This window comes from Gigantopelta aegis, chromosome 5, assembly GCF_016097555.1.
Source record: "Gigantopelta aegis isolate Gae_Host chromosome 5, Gae_host_genome, whole genome shotgun sequence".
NCBI classification, from domain to species: domain Eukaryota; kingdom Metazoa; phylum Mollusca; class Gastropoda; order Neomphalida; family Peltospiridae; genus Gigantopelta; species Gigantopelta aegis.
In genome coordinates this window covers 30,604,718-30,629,037 of record NC_054703.1, presented here as the reverse complement: position 1 = coordinate 30,629,037, position 24,320 = coordinate 30,604,718, and the positions used below count along the sequence as shown (strand labels likewise).

The following is a 24,320-nucleotide window of genomic DNA, read 5'->3' as shown; positions in this document are numbered from 1 at the left end:
AACATTAAATAGAGAAATATGGATGACATACCCTTTGACGTCATGCTATTTTTAATCTAACTAGACTAATGGCCTCAAAGTGGTAATGTGATGTCAATGGTTGGCTAATTTATGCCAGACCACCTTACAATAAAACAATAAAATAAATAGCACATATGAGTGGTATATAACATTATGATGACGTCATGGTGTTGTGCGTGCTACGTTATCTGCTATATTATGCGTGTATTTCACTGTCCTCCGTAGGAGAAAATTGTATAACGTCATATTCTTCCAGGTGTGATTAATTTTTTTTTTTAAATTCAAAATGTTTACCATCTGCAATTTGACCCCCACCCCCATGGTTTCTGCGTTTTGCTTGAAAATGACCGCTCCTCCTCCATCGTTTGCTGTCCAGTTCCACATGACAGTCCTTGACAATCCAACTGCGAGTGGTTATCGTTTCTTGTGGCCATCTGGATCCCGTTTGATGAAGCAATCTTAGCGCTAAGATCACTTTCCGTACCTACCTTATGCACTTAAGATTATCTTAGCGCTAAGATCACTTTCCTTATCTACCTTATGCACTTAAGATTATCTTAGCGCTAAGATCACTTTCCTTATCTACCTTATGCACTTAAGATTATCTTAGCGCTAAGATCACTTTCCTTATCTACCTTATGCACTTAAGATTATCTTAGCGCTAAGATCACTTTCCTTACCTACCTTATGTACTAAAGATTATCTTAGTGCTAAGATCACCTTCCTTATCTACGTTATGCACTTAAGATTATCTTAGCGCTAAGATCACCTTCGTTGGCTACCTTATGCACTTAATAGTATCTTAGCGCTAAGATCAGCTTCCTTAACTACGTTATGCACTTGAGATGATCATAGCGCTAAGATCGCTCCGTGATAAGGGGTCCCGCTGGCGTATAAGAAACGATCACCTCTCAACAATGAACTCAAAATCATGAACCAAATCAGTCTAAACTCTAATACAGCTAGCCTAGAATCCCTCAATTGTTTTATATTCCAGAACCAAACTCCATGCAGATTCTTCTTTTTTTTGTATGGATTTTTTTTTTTTTTATTATTCCTAAAGCTGAACACATTATCAATTCAACGAGTTACTGTGCAGTTGAATTCAGCTTATAAATATTCTTAAAGGGACAGACCCTAGTTTTTAAACACTACAACACATTTTTCACTATTAGAGCCGTTTATGATCACTGAAATCAAACATTACTTATATTTTATTCTTTAGATTATTCATTTTCATAGAACCGCAGTGTTTCTTGTTATCCTGGTGTTTGTAGTACCAAAAATAGCATTTTTCATATTTTCAAAAACGCTCGTGCGTCTGAGAAGTAGCGGTTTATTGATTCGAGTTCTAGTCTATTTTTAAGGATATTATTTTATTTTAACGTCACATACTCTTCTTTCACTATATTTTAACTTTATCCAAATGAGTTACAGGTTTGTAAATTAACTAAACTTAGTGTCCATTTCGTACGGGTTAAAACTAGGGTCGGCGCCTTTAATCAAAACGTTCCAGGTATAGGCACCTATAGTGCCAAAGCGGACACACATTGATGGAATGCAACCATCTTAAGCTAGTAACAAGAGACATGCTACTTTTTAAACGACGACGTCTGGTGAAATCCTTTCGGTTCCTATTACTACCACAGTTGTAGAATACTGCTTAACATTTGACCATGCGACTATTAGTCAGTTGTACGGGAGGGGTGGAGGGGGTGGGGGCAGGCCTATAGGAACCGGTGCTCCTTACTTGAGGAAGAAAACGTACGTGTTATCCCAACTATATAGAGATACAAATATGGCTTGTGCACTCCCACCAGAGGTTGCGTCCCCTCCACCATATATTGTCTCCTCCCCACCAGAGGGTGTGTCCCCTCCACCAGAAGTTATGTCCCCTCCGACAGACGTTATGCCCCCTCCACCAGAGAGTGTGCCTCTCGATTATAAATGCAGTTGACCCTTCTGTCTATATAGAGATAAAAATATGGCTTATGCACTCCCACCAGTGGTTGAGTCCCCGCCACCAGTGGTTGTGTCTCCTCCACCAGAGGTTGTGCCCCCTCCACCAGAGGTTGTGTCTCCTCCACCAGAGGTTGTGCCCCCTCCACCAGAGGTTGTGTCCCTCGAATATAAATGCAGGGGACCCTTCTGTCTACATTTTCCGCGGACAACTAAGTGGAAAGCCTAATATTGCACAGTGAAAATAGTTTTCTTACAAACCCGTTGGTGAGAACACCATGCATTATTTTTGATAACACGTGGGTTGTTAACACACGAATGTGTATTAACAATTTCATGACATACGACGGGCTGCTCCTAATTGATGACCAGGTCACCAGTGCCAAGCAGCCAGTGAAAAGCAACACGGTGGAAATAGATTACATTGTGACGTATAGTTAACCTGACAATCACGTGTCTGTGACGTGTAAGTTCGCTACAAATGCAACGGTTGTAAATAACTTTTAGTCCAAAAAGATGTTAAAACCTGGTATTTGCGGATATGTAAGAAATAGAATAATACATTCGTGTCCGTTAAGATACCATTTATCTCACAACTCGTTGTTTAAAAACGTATCAAACTCGCTTTCGCTCGTTAGATACATTTTAAAACAACTCGTTGTGAGATAAATGGTATCTAACGGCCACTCATGTATTATTCTCTATTTAGCCTACGTCACATTACTGACTTTGGCGGTGCAGTGATTAAGCCATCAACACCAAGACTGGTAGGTACTGAGTTCGCATACTAGCACCTGCTCACACCAAGAGCGAGTTTGTTATTACACTACACCGACTTCTCTCTAACCAACCATTAACAGCTAACCACTAATCCCTTGGACGAACACATTAGGTAGCTGTACATATTGTGTGCCCAAGACAGAGAGATTGAATCTTAGTTGGATATAAGAACCCTGATCCAACCACCATCATCATCACTACCACCATCATCATCATCATCATCATCACCACCATCATCATCACCATCACCACCATCATCATCATCATCACCACCACCATCATCATCAGCAGCAGCAGCAGCAGCAGCAATGAGGTTATAGAATTGACTTCTGCTCGACACCCGGTAGTCCAATGTTATCGAATGTTCTGTGGTGTCTTTTGACATGCGTCCAGTCCAGTGTTTAACACTCCAGTTTGGATCAGCGTTAATGTTGTAATGTTATAATTTTGATCGTTAGGTCAAACTCTAAGAGTTTTGTAAACAACGTTCAGACGTTAAAGCCTTTTAAACACGTGCTGTTTTAGTAACATGATGTCAGATATAGCTGATGACGTCATGAATGTCGCTGTTTATTGGTTGTTTCGATTTGAACGTCAAGAAGAGGACGTTGTTTCTTCAGGTACACTCTCTCCTACTAGCCAGTATGTTGTTACTGCACCTTTGCCCTGGAGAGGAAAAATTAGCATAATGTAACATTATGACAATTCAAATATGCTGGCTACAAAGATATGAAGATTTTGGGGCGGGGCCATAAATAAACGATGGAAGACAAAACCGTAATACATGGTCAGGGCCGTATCTCTGCACAATGCAGAGTGGAATGTGCTTTTTGCAAAATGATAACAGTAGGATCTATGAATCTCTATCTAGTTCGTCGTTAATAGCAGGACGACCATTCCTGAGGAGATCTTTTACTGACAGCTTTATCAAATCAGAAATAGTACCGGACAGAGCTCACTAGAACAAGTGCAGCTGTGATGATATGCACTCATAATATTGGACCGGCCTCGGTGGCGTTGTAGTTAGGCCATCGGTCTACAGGCTGGTAGGTACTGGGTTCAGACCCCAGTCAGGGCATGGGTTTTTTAATCCAGATACCGACTCCAAAACCTGAGTGAGTGCTCCGCAAGGATCAGTGGGTAGGTGTAAACCACTTGCACCGACCAGTGACCCATAACTGGTTCAACAAAGGTCATGGTTTGTGCTATCCTGTCTGTGGGAAGAACAAATAAAAGATCCCTTGCTGCCTGTCGTAAAAGATTAGCCTATGTGGCGACAGCGGGTTTCCTCTAAAAAAACAGTGTCAGAATGACCATATGTTTGACGTCCAATAGCCGATGATAAGATAAAAAAAAAATCAATGTGCTCTAATGGCGTCGTTAAATAAAACAAACTTTACTTTTTTTTATAATAATGGTGATACTAAGTGTTCGCGAAAAATGAGCATATCCTGCCCCATCGGTGGCACCTGCCATGAGGAGAACCTTTACTGACAGGTTTATCAAATCAGAAATAGTACCGGACAGAGCTCACTAGAACAAGGCCGTGGTATGTACTATCCTGTCTGTGGGATGGTGTATATAAACGATCCCTTGCTGCTAATCGGAAAGAGTAGTCCATGAAGTGGCGATAGAGGGTTTCCTCTCTCAGTATCTGTGTGGTCCTTAACCATATGTCTGACGCTATATAACCGTAAATAAAATGTGTTGAGTGCGTCATTATATAAAACATTTCCTTCATACCGAATTCCACACCTGGATAAAATGCTACCCAGCAAACTGATACACTTGAATTAAAGGGACATCCCCGAGTTTGCTGCATTATAAGGTGTTTCCGACTAATAAAATATTTCTACGATTAAACTTACATATTAAATATGTTTTCTTGTTTAGAATATCAGTATCTGTATATTCAATGTGTTTTTGGTCGTCTTAATATTTGCAAGAAGCCTAAACTGGATTTTGGCTTCAAATAATTTCGTACAAACGAACGATTGGGGTTTTTGTTTAGGAAATAAAGTGAAATTTAACCTAGTACAAATATTAGAACGACTAGAAACACGTTTAATATACAGCCACTAATATTTTATGTAGAAAAATATATTTAATATGTAATTACAATCATTAAAAAGTCTCTGTTAGTATATATCATCTTGAAAAGTGCAGCAAACTCAGGAATGTCCCTTTAAGGGGGAAAAACATACCGATAAAACAAATGCATAATAAGCATATAATGTATTAAAGAATTTGCTTATTAAAATATTGTATGTGTCATTCTAGCACAACATTTATGTTTTCTATTGCTATTACTGAACTAACAGCGAAAAAGCATCTAAGATAAAGCCAGCAAAGAAAAAGAAAACAAGATCCACAATAACAGGTCGTGTTTTTTTGCTACACACAGTAGAGTCAAGGAGAGATTCTGACATGGCCGTGGCAGTCAGCATGAATCGATCATGATCAAAGAGCTTGGTGCATGTACAGACATTTCCTTTAGGTTTCCACGCTAATGCTGATGCATAGCTTCTGTACTCTGACTTCAGTGGACTTGGTTTGAGTTTGGAGTTTTCCTTCTCCATGGCGAGTTTCCTTACTAGGATTGTGAGCCTCTCCAACCCAGTTTTGATTTTTGTGTTTACTTCTCCTAGACAGTTGTCATTCTTGACTCACGTCCTCTGTCTCTCCGAAAGGACTGGACTTAGCCCAGTGGCAAAGCGTTCGCTTGATGTGCAATCGGTCTGGGATCAATCCCCGTCGGTGGGCCTGTTGGGCTATTTCTCGCTCCAGCCAGTGTACAACGACTAGTATATCAAAGGCTGTGGTATGTGTTATCCTGTCTGTGGGATGGTGCATATAAAAGATCCCTTGCTGCTAATCGAAAAGAGTAGCAAAACAGCGGGTTTCCTCTTTCAACCCTTAACCATATGTCCGACGCCATATAACCGTAAATAAAATGTGTTGAGTGTGTCGTAAAATAAAACATTTCCTTCCTGTCTGTCCGGTCCATATTAGTCTCGTCTCTACCCTGTGACCAGTCCAGCTTGGGTGACCCTACCAGTAGCTAATGCTCCAACTAACATAGCTCTCCGAGTCATTGAGACATGTAAGCTACCTCACCACGTCAAGGAACGAACCATGAGATAGAGCATGAATCAGCGTCACGTGTTTTAGCCATAGGAAGACTGCCATATCATTGGACGACGGACAATGGTCCATTGAGGTGATTCGATTCTCTGACGTCAGCACTTCAGGCGAGCGCTCTACGTACACAGCTAGGTCCCACGTCCAGACACAGACACGTGTGCGCCAGCAACGTTCTACATTTCATTTTAGCTCAGTCGTTTGAGTGCTCGCAAGATCGAACCACCTCTGTGCATCCATTCAACTGATTGGCGTTTTTCTCGTTCCCACCAGTACACCACAACTGGTCAAAAGTCGTGGTATGTGCTCTCCTGTCTGTGAGAAAGTGCATATAAAAGATGCTTTGTTGGATTAAGAAAAATGTAGCGGGTTTCCTCTGATGACCACGTGTCAGAATTACCAAATGTTTGACATCCAATAGATGATTATAAATTACTCAATGTGTTCTAGTGGTGTCGTTAAAGGGACAGTCCTGAGTTTGCTGCAGGTTTTAAGATGTTATCGACTAACAGAGACTTTTTAACGACTGTAATTGCATATCAAATATACATTTGTTTTTGTATAAAATATTAGTGGCTGTATATTAAACGTGTTTCTGATCGTTCTAGTATTTGTATTAGGTTAACTTTTATTTTATGTCCTAAAATTTAATTTTTGTCGTACATACGAACTTATTTGAAGACAAAATCCAATTTGGGCTTCTTAAATATATTAACACGACCAGAAACACATTGAATATACCGACACTGATATTCTAAACAAGACAATATATTTAATATGTATTTGTGGACGTTAAAAGAGTTAGTCGGACAATCTTACAATGCAGGAAACTCAGAACAGTCCCTATAAACACAAAACAAACTTTAAACTGTCAGGAGGACGGGACGTAGCCCAGTGGTAAAGCGGTCGCTTGACGCGCGGCCGGTCTGGGATCGCTCCCCGTCGGTAGACCCATTTGGCTATTTCTCGTTACAGCCAGTGCTCCACAACTTTTGTAACAAAGGCCGTGGTATGTACTATCCTGTCTGTGGGATGGTGCATATAAAGGTCCTTTCTGCTTATCGTAAAGAGTAGCCCATGAAGTGGCGACAGCGGGTTTCCTCTCTCAATATCTGTGTGGTCATTAACCATATGTCCGACGCCATATAACCGTAAATAAAATGTGTTGAGTGCGTCGTTAAAGAAAACTTTTCCTTCCTTCCTTCCTTCATTCCTTCCTTCCTTCCTTCCTTAACTTTCAGCGTTATATGATGCCCAGAATTTGACAAAGCTTGTATCGTACCTTCATCTCGACAGTTCCCCTCAGTTCCACCAGAAATGTGCGAAACTCGGATATAGCATCTTTCGTCTGAGGACTCATGTGGATCTTCAGCGCTGAAATGAGAAAAGGTGGAACGTATTTGCTACTGTCATTTTTCTCCCATTCCAACCAGTGCACCACAACTGGTCAAAGGCCGTGGTATGTGCTTTTCTGTCTGTGAGAAAGTGCATATAAAAGATCCCATGCTGCAGTAGGAAACATGCAGCTGGTTTCCTCTGATGACTACGAGTCAGAATTAACAAATGTTTGACATCCAATAGCCGATTATTAATTAATCGATGTGCTCCAGTGGTGTCGTTAAACAAAACACATTTTTTGTTACTGTCAATGAGTTTCTTCTGCAGTTCAATGGTACGTGACTAGAAACTGAATAATAAATGTGCGAGCGCGATTAACTTCACTTACAAAGCTTAAAGTGGCAGACCCTAGTTTCAGCCGTGAAAATGGACACCAAGTTTGTTTAATCTACAAACCTGTAACACATCTGGATAAAGTTACAACAGAGTGAAACAAATGAGTGTGTGATGTTGAAAAGGGTAAATACCATTAACTTAGCTTAGTAACTAGTTTAACGTGTCCATATACCTCTCATCTTCATAAATCAAGGCTAATATTCGTTCCTCGTATTCAGCCTTGATACATGTAGTCAAGATTACTGATATCCACTACTAGCGCCCTCTATTGGAAGAAAATTTGTAACACCGATTATGTCCCTTACACGATGACATCGCTGACCAATCACAGCATCGGTAACATCTGACAATCTTGAAAGCAATATCAAAAATTAACCGCCGAAACCTTTTTTTTAATATATCGTGACAAACACGACACGTTTCCGCGGATGCTGACGCTGCCATCTTTGTTTACAATAACAAGGGAATCTATAAGGAGCGTTGCGATTCGTTGCAATCAGATCTCATCGCATCCAATGAAATTTAAGCATTTTGTGGCACGATTTCTTGACGACATGTATCAAGGCTGAATACGAGGAACGAATATTAGCCTTGATTTATGAAGATGTATACCTCTAGGGTTTCGAAAACGCCTATCTCGAGTCCGGCCTCCGATAGGATCGGGGGTCTGACTCGAGATAGGATAACCTATCACATACGGTCAATTTTGAAATTTTGAATATTAACACCAAAAGTATAAAAAAAGGGAAAAATTGGGGTTAATAATTTTGACCGTGCCCTTAAAGTTCTATATTAACATTTCTAACCTATATTCATTATTAATATAATATAATTTTGGCGCGCATTTAGATGGGCTGGTCTAAAATTAATAATAATTATTAAAGAGTATTCATTAAGCCCATGGGAGGTTAGGAGGAATGGCTATAGAATACCCTTAAACGGTCGACTAGAACTCGTCTCAATGACCGTTACTTCTCAGAGAGACGTGCGTTTTAAAAAAATATATAAAACATGAATTTTCTGGCATTATCAATCAATTAATTGTTGAATGTAAGGCCATAAGCCAGTTTATCCTATAACTTACCATATCATATCCATGCCATAAATCCATGTGATAATTTAGTGTATTAACCTGGTTAATAATGGTATGCAAATTTGCAAGGTATCTAGGTAATGTGTTGCTGTGGATGGGCCATTTGCTTACAAGCCAACAAGACCAGTGTAGCTGAGCGTAACGTTTTCAAAGATTTACTTAAAATGCGTGACGTCAAACTAATTTGTGCTAATTGTGATGACGTCATATTACCGATGGCGGCGACTTTAGTACTGTGATTTACTGAAAATTTAATTAAAATGTTATTTTAGAAGTGTTATGGGATAAACAGAATTCGTGGGGTGTTTTTTTAATATGTAAAATATCAACCTTGTCTAATTAATCGGGATTTGTCTCAGCAGAGCCTCGACAAATACCGATTAACATAGACTCGGTTGATATTTTCCATATTAAAAAATACTCGTGACGAATCCTCTATATACAAGAACCCATATATTGCTATTTTGAGACCAGGCACCGTGCTTATAAACCTTAAAGTCTAGCATTACGTTAAAGTCTGGACTTTATTAAAGTCTCGGGTTTCCTCTCAAAATCTGTGTGGTCCTTAACCATATGTCTGACGCCATATAATCGTAAATAAAATGTGTTGAGTGCGTCGTTAAATAAAACATTTCTTTCTTTTTCTTTTTATTAAAGTCTAGACTTTAATTTTTATAAGCAGGGCCCTGTTGTTCAAACGACGAGCCAGCTGTTTTAGTAATAACGCAAAACAAACATTTATTATTGCATCATTAGAAACACCAAGATGACCAGAAACAAATGACATGTACGGACATGGACAATCTAATTAAAATTAGCTCCACTATTACACGTGAATCTAACAGCAGCCCGTTGGAGCTCATGTCCAGTTCACCTTTCATTCGACCAATCAAAACATTACTTGCAAAATCATGCCTGTGATTTGAAAAGAATTTGAAAAAATTCGGGATTATGCCAAGGGTATACGAAATAATTCGGGTGAATTACGAAGTATGCCGGAAACTAATTGCAATATATAATTTTATATGAAATTCGTTTGAAGACGAACAAATAAGCCCTGATGGTATAGCCATAAAATCTGTTTATACTAGTATGCAATCCAAAGTTTATTACTGCACTTTTCCCCCTATTTTTCGCCTATTGCATAAATAGTCTCGCCCGATATTTTTAGAATTTGTATGCTCCCGAATAACGCAATAAAAGGCGAAGTGTAATTGGTCGATATTTAAATTGTTATTTATAGATGAAATGTCACCTGTACACGGGAGTCCACGCAGTGCTGTTAGATCTACTGGCAGACTAGTAGAGCTAATTTTAATCAGATTGGGACATGGATAGCTCAAACAGCAAAATCTAAGTAATCTTTTATTTCAGTTTTAATGATGAAAAATACGCTATAGTGTTTACAAACTTGGATCTGTCCCTTTAAATCACTGCGTTGAACAAAAAAACAAGAGTGTAAATTCGTTCCCGGGTGTTTTCACTTACGCAATCCATTAGATTCCATCCGAGACGCCGTGTTGACCGTGTCACCAAACAGGCAGTACCGCGGCATCTTCAGACCAACCACTCCTGCGCAAACACTTCCTGGAAAATAGTGCAGCCAAATCACACTTAGAACAGTACCACAGGACAACCAAGAGATCGTGGTCACAAAACACGACATTACAGAATTAAGCAGTTTTTAACCTTTGACTTGTACCACACAACTTGTTAGCAATTTATCGAATTTTCTCCGGTAATCTGTAGTCAAATGGAAGGTTCATTTAACAGCAGAATCATGGCGATAAATTTACTAAAGGTATGCGGTTTTCAAACCTGTTATTTTAGTTTCTATTTTAGTTTCAAATGGTCAACCACAGGTTACACCATGTATGCGTATAGAGTTTATTTTATACATACATATACATACATACATACATACATACATACATACATACATACATACATACATACATACATATATGTATGTATGTATGTATGTATTTATGTATGTACATGTATGTATTGATGCATGAATATCTATATATTGTATGTATGTCGAGGTTGACTGTTACATACATAGCTATTAACGCACTGGCACAGTGGATAATTAAATCCTTTCTGGCCTCACAAATTGTCCCATGCCGTTGCTGGGACTCGAACCTGTGGCACAGAATCGCCCGCAAATTCCAGACTAGCCACGATGCGCTCTGAGCTATTGAGGCATCCATAAAAAGGATGCTCCTTAACGCAACCACATGCATGGGGTCTACAATCTACGCGGTCGATCCCATTTACGTGCATAAAACAGTGGGCAGTCACCTGGCACTGGCTAGTATGTATTGATTGATGTTATAATTTTTTACGTATTAATATTCCTTCTGGCCCCAGTATTGTTGCCGTATGTATGTATGTATTTATTTATGTAGTATGTCTGTATGTCCATTTTGTTTTATGTATGACGGAGGATCCTTCACCTCAGTGTGTTGTACTGTCAGTGTACTTTGACGGTACGCCACATTTTTGGTGGAGTGCAATCATCTCAAAGAAACTAGAAAATATATTGGCCAAAAGCATCATGATGGAATTGACTGTGTTTTTTATTAACTGTTGATTTTTTGTATTGATGTTGATCATCACTTTCTTTGTTGGCTTTACCATAGTTTGACACCCAACAGCCAATGTACTGTTATGTACTCTAATCTACATAGCTATTTACTCCGTTGACACACTGGCACAAACGACATAATGCCATCATCCAGAACTATGCATGCGAGAACGCATGCGAGTAACCGGTAATTGATTTTTTTTCTTCTTCTTCTTCTTTTTTCGTTAGTTAGTGCCGTGGGTCAGACCAGCTTTATTAGCGGCAGAGGACAAGGATGCCAGGTGGGTGCAGGGAAATACACAGAGACTGCACCCGTGGAGGAAGTTGAGACAGGTAAGCGATGGTGTGGACAGCTCAGAAGACAGAGTCGGAGGAAACTGACAGAAAGGGTCTTCTTCTTTTTATTATCATGTAGGTTATTGCCTGTGCACCGTTCAAAATAACTTGAACTTCACTTCCAATGTTCGGGTGACAATAGTTACTGTCTTGCTTACTCGCTTAAATACTTACTTGCTTGGTACCTACTTACTAAAAAACTGTATTAATGTTAATGATATTTAATTCAATAAATAGATTAATAATGTATTTATTTAGTTACTAAATATGAGAAACACTCACCAGTATGCAGTCCTATTCGAAATTTCAACTGTTGTATTAGTAATGTATTTATTTAGTTACTAAATATGAGAAACACTCACCAGTATGCAGTCCTATTCGTAATTTCAACTGTTGTATTAGTAATGTATTTATTTAGTTACTAAATATGAGAAACACTCACCAGTATGCAGTCCTATTCGTAATTTCAACTGTTGTATTAGTAATGTATTTATTTAGTTACTAAATATGAGAAACACTCACCAGTATGCAGTCCTATTCGTAATTTCAACTGTTGTATTAGTAATGTATTTATTTAGTTACTAAATATGAGAAACACTCACCAGTATGCAGTCCTATTCGTAATTTCAACTGTTGTATTAGTAATGTATTTATTTAGTTACTAAACATGAGAAACACTCACCAGTATGCAGTCCTATTCGTAATTTCAACTGCTGTTGCGGACGGTGCCTGATACGAAACTTCATGACTTTCTCAAGCAGAGCTAGCGACATCCGGGCGATTTCTCTCGCGTGCAAATTTCCATTTTTAACTGGCATACCAGATACAACCATGTAGGCATCACCTATCGTCTCCACCTGAAAAAACAGACAGTAAAAAAATATAAATATTTTGTATCAGTCGTTGCTGTCTGTTACACCCTTGAACTATACGGAATAATGCCCTAGTTGATTTATTTTTAGTTTAAAGATATCCCCCTTTGTCTACCTGAAGAAAACCCTCTATCATTGTATCTTGAGTATTTCTGTACTGCCACCCTCATTTATCCCGTGATAGTCACTTCCCTGATGACACTATATAGGTAGTACTAAACCAAATAACTTCCGGCTGGGTCAAAGTTTGAGGTGCACCGAACTTCTGATAGAGCTGTTAATACGACAAGTCCTGTGATTGGTGATACATGTGAGTGTTGGTTGTAACAAACAAAAATAAAATAGTTCCATCTGGCCAAAAATGTATGCAATAATCTAGTACAACTGTGCCATGTAGCCATGGGCTTGAAACATGTATGGGGTACCTGTAAAAAAAAGTACTGAAAAGTTGATATGCTGCAGATAAAGAGTTTTAGCCACATATATTACTACTATTGTCGTCCATGGGATTTTATTTGGTGGTATACACCCCGAATGACACACGTAGTCGAACTACGCTCCCCCTGCTCCAAACAATTTTTAAAAGGTATTTAAATTAAAAAAATATATATATATATTACCGGTCTCGGTGGCGCATTGCGTAAGCCATTAGACTACAGGCTGGTAGGTACAGGGTTCGCAGCCCGGTACCGGTTCCATCCCAGAGCGAGTTCCTAAGGGCTCAATGAGTAGGTGTAAGGCCACTACCCCCCCCCCCCCCCTCTCTCTCTCTCTCTCTCTTTCTCTCTCTCTCTACCACTAAACAACTAACAACTAACCCACTGTCCTGGACAAACAATCCAGATAGCTGAGGTGTGTGCCCAGGACAGCGTGCTTGAACACTAATTAGATATGAGCACGAAAATAAGTTGAAGAAAAGAAGGAAAAAAATTATTTTCTGAGAAAGCATAACCCCGAGCTCCCCCCCCCCCCCCCCCCCCCCCCCCACTTAAAACCTTCGCTCGTCACAGTCTAAACGCCCTCCCGACACATTTCATATCCAATTTGCTGCGAATAATTGTTGTGTCGTATTGAATGATGTATAGCTCGGTATTACCATCACATGGTTTACAATACACGATTACACACGTACCGTATTATTGCATGATGTCTTTATGACATGCATCATTACAATATTGTTATTATGTAATTATGATTTTGTTTGTTTGTTTTGTTTAACGACACCACTAGAGCACATTGATTTATTAATCATCGGCTATTGGATGTCAAACATATGGTCATTTTGACACAGTCATAGAGAGGAAACCCGCTACATTTTTGCATTAGTAGCAAGGGATCTTTTATATGCACCATCACATAGACAGGATAGCACATTCCACGGCCTTTGATGTACCAGTCGTGATGCACTGGCTGGAGCGAGAAATAGCTCAATGGGCCCACTGACGAGGATCGATCCTAAACCGACCGCGCATAGAGCGAGTGCTGTACCACTGGGTTACGCCCCGCCACGACCTATATATCAAAGGCTGAGTATGTGTTCTTCTGTCTGTGGGAAAGTGCATATAAAAGATCCATTGCTACTAAAGGAAAAATGTAGCGGGTTTCCTCTCTGAGACTAAATGTCATACTTGTTAAATACTTGACATTAAATAGCCTGTGATTAAAAAAACAATGGTTGATTGGACTGGTGTGTATTTATTATGACGTCATATCTATTATGTACGTCAGTGCTACTCGGAACACTGTTGGTGTTGTTTTGAATCTGCGCACCATCCCCCAAAACAACGCTCGCTCACCGTCTAGTGGGTCCGATTTATACTACTTAAGGGTAAAACCTCACGATACGACTGCATCGTACGAAAATAGCCCACTGCATAGCAACCGATGAAAGCGTCAGGTTTGTCTTGTCACAATCGGCTATTCCCGTACAAGGCGCTCGTGTCGTGTGTGGCTGCCTTTACCTTATACACGTCGTAGTTCTCGATTGTTGAGTCAAACGTCGTATACAGATCATTCAGAAAGTCGACAATCTGAAAACAGTAACAGTATGTATTATGTATTAGAATAAAAAATAGCAAGAATTTTTTTTTTTACTTTAATGACACACTCGTATATAACAAGACATATTATGTAAGGACAAAACATATACAAAAAACATAATACAGTCCAGCGTTCATGTTACAGAACGAAACTGCTTGAGATAACGATGGTTCGAGATAAGCAAAACCGTAATGGTGAAATATCAGCTCGAGATAACGGTGTGTCTAAAACTACGGCGATGGTGACATAACACTTCGAGATAACGGTGTGCCTAAACAAACATAGCGGTAATGGTGGAATAGCAGCTCAAGAGATAACGGCGTGTCTAAACAAACATAGCGGTATTGGTGACATAACAGCTCGAGATAACGATGTGTCTAAACAAACATAACAGTAATGGTGAAATAACAGCTCGAGATAACGGTGTGTCTAAACAAACATAACAGTAATGGTGAAATAACAGCTCGAGATAACGATGTGTCTAAACAAACATAGCCACAATGGCGACATAGCAGCTCGAGATAACGATGGGTCTAAACAAACATAGCCGTAATGGTGAAATGGCAGCTTGAGATAATGGTGTGTCTAAACACATAGCGGTAGTGGTGGAATAACAGTTCGAGATAACGGTGGGTCGAGATATAACATTACGGTCATGGAACTGTTTCTTGACTTCGAGATATGCTGGACTAAGTCGAGGACAGAGCTCAAATGTATCTTGGACTTGAGAGTAACAACGAAAATGGAGGATGGTTTATGTTTTTTATTAAGTGTTTTTGTCTCCTTAGTCTTCAACCATAGGGCCAGTGGTAGGTCGCACAATATATCGCCCTGTAAACCGGAGACCCAGCAGGAGAGAAAGGACTACTGTCATAAGGACGAACACGTGCTGGTTTTATCACGGATGCAATCACGACTTGGTCTAACACCCTTTGGACCCTGCCTTGTGTAGAGATACGATTTTGATCATGGAATACGGTTTTGTCATTCAGACTAAACTAAAAAGGTACACGTTTTCGTATTATCGGATATTGTCTACCCCTTTCTCCCGCTAAATACGTCCCTCCGCATACATGGTGTCTCAAACACACACATCCGTTATAAAGAACGTCCATAGACGTGCACGACTTCAGCATTTCAATCAAACCAGGAGCGGATCCAGGATATTTTGCAGGGGGTAATCTACATATAACTAGTTAATCAAAGTTGTATATTCACTTTAAAATAAAAAGGTTTAAAGTTTATTTCGTTTAACGACACTACTAGAGAAAAATGATTTATTATTCATCGGCTACTGGACATCAAACATTTGGTAGTTTTAGTTTAAAATAGGTGGATGAAACTATCTTTCGTCGTGAGCTTGGGTGTCTAGACAGGTCAACCCCCTCGGATCCGCGCCTCCAAACATCATTTGATTCATTACATTTGCCCGAGATTACAGCCCACGGAACTGTGATATGTGTGCCCATGACAAAATGCTTGAACCTAGTTCTATTCACCTGCATGGGCGTACTCTCCGCCGACATTGCCGTGAAGCCGCAGATGTCGCTGAAGTAGATAGTAACGTGATCAAACGTCTCCGCCTTGACCGTCTCACCTCGAATCAGCTGACCGGCAACTGATCTGTGATACAGAAAATAGTGCCATTATTATTACACAAAGCTAATAGAAAATAGTACCAGTATTATTATATAGAACTTTTCTAGAAAATAGTACCAGTATTATTATATAGAACTGTTATAGAAAATAGAACCAGTATTATTATATAGAACTGCTATAGAAAACTGTACCAGTATTATTATATAAAACTGTTATAGAAAATAGTACTGGTATTATTATATAGAACTGTTATAGCAAATAGCACCGGCATTATTATATAGAACTGTTATAGAAAATAGTACCAGTATTATTGTGTAGAACTGTTATAGAAAATAGTACCGATATTATAATATAGAACTGTTATAGAAAATGGTACCAGTATTATTATATAGAACTGTTATAGAAAATAGTACCAGTATTACTATATAGAAATTTTATAGAAAATAGTACCGGTATTATTATATAGAACTGTTATAGAATATAGTACCGGTATTATTATATAGAACGTTTATACACAATAGCACCAGTATTATTATATAGAACTGTTATAGCAAATAACACCAATATTATTATATAGAACTGTTATAGAATATAGTACCAGTATTATTATATAGAATTGTTATACAAAATAGCACCAGTATTATTATATAGAACTGTTATAGAAAATAGCACCAATGTTATTATATAGAACTGTTATAGAAAATAGCACCAATATTATTATATAGAACTGTTATAGAAAATAGCACCAGTATTATTATATAGAAATGCTGTAGAAAATAGTACCAGTAGTATTCTATAGAACTGTTACAGAAAATAGTACCGGCATTATAATTTTGAACTGTTATAGCAAAATAGCATCGGTAGTATTATATAGAACTGTTATAGAAAATAGCACCAATATTATTATATAGAATTGTTAAAGAAAATAGTACCTGGATTATAACATATAACTGTTCTAGAACATAGTACCAGTATCATTATGCAGAACTGTTGTAGAAAATAGTACCACTATTATCATATAGAGTTATTATAGAAAATAGTACCAGTATTATTATGTAAGACTGTTATAGAAAATAGTACCAGTATAATTACATGGAACTTACAGAAAATACTACCAATATTATTTCATAGAAATATTGTGTAAAATAGTACCAGTATTATTACATAGCATTCTTATAACAAATGGCACTAGTATTATTACATAAAACGGTTACAGAAAATAGTACCAGTATATTGACATAACACAGTTAAAGTAAATAGTACCAGTATCAATCAATCAACCAATCAACCGTTTGACTCGTGTTTACATCAAATGAAGGTTCAAGCACGACCGTCTTGGGCACATCCTCCGAGATTCCCCAGTGGGCGTGTCCAAGACAGGGGGATGGCGAGGAAATAATATATGTTCTCAATGGTGCATGTTGTTAGTGCCAACGAGAACCCGTTCTGTTGGCAATCTTCATTTGAAGTTGGGCAATTTAACATGGGTTTCAATGGCAGATGACATCTGTGTAGTAAGACAATATATAATGTATGTTCACAATGGTGTATGTTGTTAGTGCCAACGAGAACCCGTTCTATTGGCAATCTTCGTTTGAAGTTGGGCAATTTAACATGGGTTTCAATGGCAGACGACATCTGTGTAGTGAGACCCGTTCTGTTGGCAATCTTCATTTGAAGTTGGGCAATTTAACATCGGTTTCAATTGCAGATGACATCTGTGTAGTGAGACCTTACAATAACCATAAACTGGGTACATGACGCTTCCGTTTTAAAAATGCTGGAAAAATTCCAATGCAAAATTGCTATTGAATTTTTATTTGTTTGAACATTACTAATGCACCTGAATGTGTTTGTAGAAAATTTTGTGATAAAAAAATTGTACATTTTAGGAAATATGGATTTCAAGTAAAATTACGAAAAGATATGTTATTATATTTATTATGTATGAAGCCAAAACAAGGTTGCGAACAGTGACTGTCACAACAGCTGTTGAATAAGCGCTTGCTACACCAAATATGGTAATACTGTAAATAATTCAAAGAGGGATAATATAAAGACAACTTATTTTCACAACAAATATGTGTGCTAATAAATACATTGAGAATCAGTTGCTAAATGCACGATGGCCAAACCAAAGATGGTAATGCTGAAAATATTTTAAAGGGACAAACCCTAGTTTTTGAACACAAAGGTATATTTGTCACTATTATAGCCGTTTAAATGATAACTGAAATGAAACATTGGTTATATTTTATTGTTTAGATTATCCATTTCCGTACATCCGGCGTGTTTCTGGTTATCCTGGTGTTTCTAATACCATAAAAAAATTCATATTTTTAAAAGCGCACGTTCGACTGAGAAATAACAGTTATGGAGTCGAGTTTTAGTCTATGTTTAACGATATTTCACCGTTTCTACGCCACAGACTCTTGTTTCACTCTCTTGTAACGTTATACAAATGCGTTACAGGTTTGTAACTTAACCAAACTTAGTGTCCATTTTTAAGGGTCGAAACTAGGGTCTGCGCCTATAAAGGGGAGTGATATACACAACTAATTATCATAACAGATGCGTGTGTAGGACTGTGACATGCGCCTTTAACGAGGAGTGATATACACAACTGATTATCATAACAGATGCGTGTGTAGGACTGTAACATGCGCCTTTAACGAGGAGTGATATACACCTGATTATCATAACAGATGCGTGTGTAGGACTGTAACATGCGCCTTTAACGAGGAGTGATATACACCTGATTATCATAACAGATGCGTGTGTAGGACTGTAACATGCGCCTTTAACGAGGAGTGATATACACAACTGATTATCATAACAGATGCGTGTGTAGGACTGTGACATGCGCCTTTAACGAGGAGTGATATACACAATTGATTATCATAACAGATGCGTGTGTAGGACTGTGACATGCGCCTTTAACGAGGAGTGATATACACAACTAATTATCATAACAGATGCGTGTGTAGGACTGTGACATGCGCCTTTAACGAGGAGTGATATACACCTGATTATCATAGCATATGCGTGTGTAGGACTGTGACATGCGCCTTTAAAGAGTGATATACACAACTGATTATCATAACAGATGCGTGTGTAGGACTGTGACATGCACCTTTAAAGAGGAGTGATATACACAACTAATTATCATAACAGATGCGTGTGTAGGACTGTGACATGCGCCTTTAACGAGGAGTGATATACACCTGATTATCATAGCATATGCGTGTGTAGGACTGTGACATGCGCCTTTAAAGAGGAGTGATATACACAACTGATTATCATAACAGATGCGTGTGTAGGACTGTGACATGCACCTTTAAAGAGGAGTGATATACACAACTAATTATCATAATATATGCGTGTGTACAACTGTGACATGCGCCTTTAACGAGGAATGATATACACTACTGATTATCATAACTGGTGCGTGTGTACGAATGTGACATGCACCTTTAACCAGGAGTCATATACACAACTGATTATAATAACAGATGTGTGTGTACGACGGTAACATGCGCCTTTAACGAGGAGTAATATACACAACTGATTATCATAACAGATGCCCGTGTACTGGTTGCACTATACCAATTAATTTCCGGCTGGGTCGAAGTTCGAGGTGTACCGAACTTTTGATAGAGAAGTTAACACCACAAGTCCTGTGATTGGTTATAAATGTGAGTGTGTTGGTTGTAAAAAAAATTAGTTTCATCTGGGCTAAAAATGTATGCAATTTTATTTGATGTAGTACCACCGTGTCAAGTAGCCTTGTGCTTGGAACATGTATGGGGTACCTGTAAAAAAAAGTACTAAAATTTTGTGCGAAACTAGGGGTGTTGCAGAAACATCTGGTTATACCGAAAATGAGCCATGAAAGGTACCATTTTCTGCAGTTAATACTTTGAGGTAGGGGTTGTAGTACTGATATTTATGGGTCACAGTTTGGTTGATATATTGCATATAGTGTTTTTAAACACAAACGTTAACATGGTCGCCTATGGGATTTGAATTGGTATAGTCCAACCTATAGCACATATTCAGTGCATAATAAAAAAGATTATGATTTTTGTGATTTAATTAAATTAAACTACACTATTTGATTAATTAGCCGTCACTCGGCCATGCAAGTCACAATGACCTTGACCTTGACAATAATTACTGTACATAGCTCTGAATGGAGTTTGAACAAAAATTAGCACTGAGGAAAAGTTGGTTTTGGCCTATAATTCATACTATACAGATTTGAATGTTCTTATTTACATGGTGTTTGACTTGCCATATACAACTGCTCTTAAATATGTTAATATATCTAGGCAGTCTGAACTTAGATTTTAATAGCAATTTATTTTTATATTAAAACTAACATGTGCCAATATTGGGATAATGTCTTTAACTTCTATAAACATAGTTAATGTTTCATGTGTGTACTTCTGATAGCTTAACTTTTTAAAGACCTTGATTTTTATTGTCCTTTTGGCATATTTATAGGATGCTAAGTCATATTTTAGACACATTTGTAGTTTTAGGGGAAACATTTTTTTACTTTGAAGAATGTTTTACCAAAGCCATAATTAAAATTTTTGTCACTATTGTGCCTTCTGTTCTCATTTATACATAACAATAAGCTTGTTAAACATATCTTTAGGTCTCCAGATCAAATATTTTTTTTAAATAATCACTTAGTTTGCTCCCATGAAGTGTATTTTAAGTGTATACTAGATTTGGAACCAATTTTTCCAGATTTGATTATCTACCTTGGTGTAATTTGATGATTTATTTTATTGTTAATGCTGTATTATCCAATGTTAATAGCTAAATGATATGCTGGATTACAGATTGTAGGAATACATCCAATATACATATTGTATTGATCTGGATTAGAAAATAATGCAATAAAATAGATGTTCGGGTAATTATGTCACTTAAAAACAGGTTTTTTTAGTAATGAATCAAAAATAAATATGCGAAAGCTGCATGATAATTCCAGATATCAAAATTTTTTAAAACCTCCAACTACAGTAGGGTATACATAAAATATAGTCAGGAATATTGGTGGCTGCCAATGGTTTTGATGGTCCAATTTGAAAATCTGCATAGCTGATGGATTTGAAATTCCCGCACATGGTAACTTGAAGATGCCCACACTCAGCATACAGGATTTTCTTCCAACAGTGATGTGCAGGACATTAAGTCATTACTTCATACAGATGCAGTCATGTTGGTTTTCCCTTCCTCAGACATTGTATTTTTTTAATACTGATATTTCTTTGATGTGCCTATTGAGGTCTTCATAATCTAGGGGTCAGTCAAGTACATGTGTTTCAATGGAATAAGTTTAAGGAGTTGAGGTACTCTGAATAGCCATGCTGTCTCTACATATATAGCTGAGCACACACACACATCTGACAATAAATATCTTCAGGAGTATTATTTAAAAAAAAAATATTTGTTCAAATATGACATATGCATTTGTACAAAACTGTACAAAATACATGTGTTTTGTGAGGTGAACATTAAATTAGGTTGCACTGTAGAAACAACAGTTTCAGTGAGGTTGTCAGTTTATGTCAGAAGACACCAGATCCTGGTTGTCATAAAAACACATGATTCACCACCTTTTGAAACATGTATGTTATCAGTATAGGTTGCACTATACCAATTAATTTCCGGCTGGGTCGAAGTTCGAGGTGTACCGAACTTTTGATAGAGAAGTTAACACCACAAGTCCTGTGATTGGTTATAAATGTGAGTGTGTTGGTTGTAAAAAAAATTAGTTTCATCTGGGCTAAAAATGTATGCAATTTTATTTGATGTAGTACCACCGTGTCAAGTAGCCTTGTGCTTGGAACATGTATGGGGTACCTGTAAAAAAAAGTACTAAAATTTTGTGCGAAACTAGGGGTGTTGCAGAAACATCTGGTTATACCGAAAATGAGCCATGAAAGGTACCATTTTCTGCAGTTAATACTTTGAGGTAGGGGTTGTAGTACTGATATTTATGGGTCACAGTTTGGTTGATATATTGCATATAGTGTTTTTAAACACAAACGTTAACATGGTCGCCTATGGGATTTGAATTGGTATAGTCCAACCTATAGCACATATTCAGTGCATAATAAAAAGATTATGATTTTTGTGATTTAATTAAATTAAACTACACTATTTGATTAATTAGCCGTCACTCGGCCATGCAAGTTCACAATGACCTTGACCTTGACAATAATTACTGTACATAGCTCTGAATGGAGTTTGAACAAAAATTAGCACTGAGGAAAAGTTGGTTTTGGCCTATAATTCATACTATACAGATTTGAATGTTCTTATTTACATGGTGTTTGACTTGCCATATACAACTGCTCTTAAATATGTTAATATATCTAGGCAGTCTGAACTTAGATTTTAATAGCAATTTATTTTTATATTAAAACTAACATGTGCCAATATTGGGATAATGTCTTTAACTTCTATAAACATAGTTAATGTTTCATGTGTGTACTTCTGATAGCTTAACTTTTTAAAGACCTTGATTTTTATTGTCCTTTTGGCATATTTATAGGATGCTAAGTCATATTTTAGACACATTTGTAGTTTTAGGGGAAACATTTTTTTACTTTGAAGAATGTTTTTACCAAAGCCATAATTAAAATTTTTGTCACTATTGTGCCTTCTGTTCTCATTTATACATAACAATAAGCTTGTTAAACATATCTTTAGGTCTCCAGATCAAATATTTTTTTTAAATAATCACTTAGTTTGCTCCCATGAAGTGTATTTTAAGTGTATACTAGATTTGGAACCAATTTTTCCAGATTTGATTATCTACCTTGGTGTAATTTGATGATTTATTTTATTGTTAATGCTGTATTATCCAATGTTAATAGCTAAATGATATGCTGGATTACAGATTGTAGGAATACATCCAATATACATATTGTATTGATCTGGATTAGAAAATAATGCAATAAAATAGATGTTCGGGTAATTATGTCACTTAAAAACAGGTTTTTTTAGTAATGAATCAAAAATAAATATGCGAAAGCTGCATGATAATTCCAGATATCAAATTTTTTAAAACCTCCAACTACAGTAGGGTATACATAAAATATAGTCAGGAATATTGGTGGCTGCCAATGGTTTTGATGGTCCAATTTGAAAATCTGCATAGCTGATGGATTTGAAATTCCCGCACATGGTAACTTGAAGATGCCCACACTCAGCATACAGGATTTTCTTCCAACAGTGATGTGCAGGACATTAAGTCATTACTTCATACAGATGCAGTCATGTTGGTTTTCCCTTCCTCAGACATTGTATTTTTTTAATACTGATATTTCTTTGATGTGCCTATTGAGGTCTTCATAATCTAGGGGTCAGTCAAGTACATGTGTTTCAATGGAATAAGTTTAAGGAGTTGAGGTACTCTGAATAGCCATGCTGTCTCTACATATATAGCTGAGCACACACACACATCTGACAATAAATATCTTCAGGAGTATTATTTAAAAAAAAAATATTTGTTCAAATATGACATATTGCATTTGTACAAAACTGTACAAAATACATGTGTTTTGTGAGGTGAACATTAAATTAGGTTGCACTGTAGAAACAACAGTTTCAGTGAGGTTGTCAGTTTATGTCAGAAGACACCAGATCCTGGTTGTCATAAAAACACATGATTCACCACCTTTTGAAACATGTATGTTATCAGTATAGGTTGCACTATACCAATTAATTTCCGGCTGGGTCGAAGTTCGAGGTGTACCGAACTTTTGATAGAGAAGTTAACACCACAAGTCCTGTGATTGGTTATAAATGTGAGTGTGTTGGTTGTAAAAAAAATTAGTTTCATCTGGGCTAAAAATGTATGCAATTTTATTTGATGTAGTACCACCGTGTCAAGTAGCCTTGTGCTTGGAACATGTATGGGGTACCTGTAAAAAAAAGTACTAAAATTTTGTGCGAAACTAGGGGTGTTGCAGAAACATCTGGTTATACCGAAAATGAGCCATGAAAGGTACCATTTTCTGCAGTTAATACTTTGAGGTAGGGGTTGTAGTACTGATATTTATGGGTCACAGTTTGGTTGATATATTGCATATAGTGTTTTTAAACACAAACGTTAACATGGTCGCCTATG

At 37.5% G+C, this 24,320-nt stretch overlaps 1 protein-coding gene across 1 annotated transcript in view; it reads right to left on the bottom strand.

Moving 5' to 3' along the window:
- Window positions 1-2,582: 2,582 nt before the first annotated feature.
- The window catches only part of LOC121373841 (atrial natriuretic peptide receptor 1-like), a 48,547-nt gene continuing 26,809 nt past the window's right edge, over window positions 2,583-24,320 (bottom strand). Inside the window, exons 10-15 of the mRNA XM_041500615.1 lie at window positions 16,066-16,189; window positions 14,488-14,556; window positions 12,337-12,511; window positions 10,217-10,315; window positions 7,184-7,275; window positions 2,583-3,426 (exon numbers count right to left, since the gene is read on the bottom strand). Of these exons, the coding sequence (XP_041356549.1) occupies window positions 3,355-3,426; window positions 7,184-7,275; window positions 10,217-10,315; window positions 12,337-12,511; window positions 14,488-14,556; window positions 16,066-16,189 (631 nt within the window). The 3' untranslated portion in view covers window positions 2,583-3,354. The remainder of the gene's footprint in view (window positions 3,427-7,183; window positions 7,276-10,216; window positions 10,316-12,336; window positions 12,512-14,487; window positions 14,557-16,065; window positions 16,190-24,320) is intronic.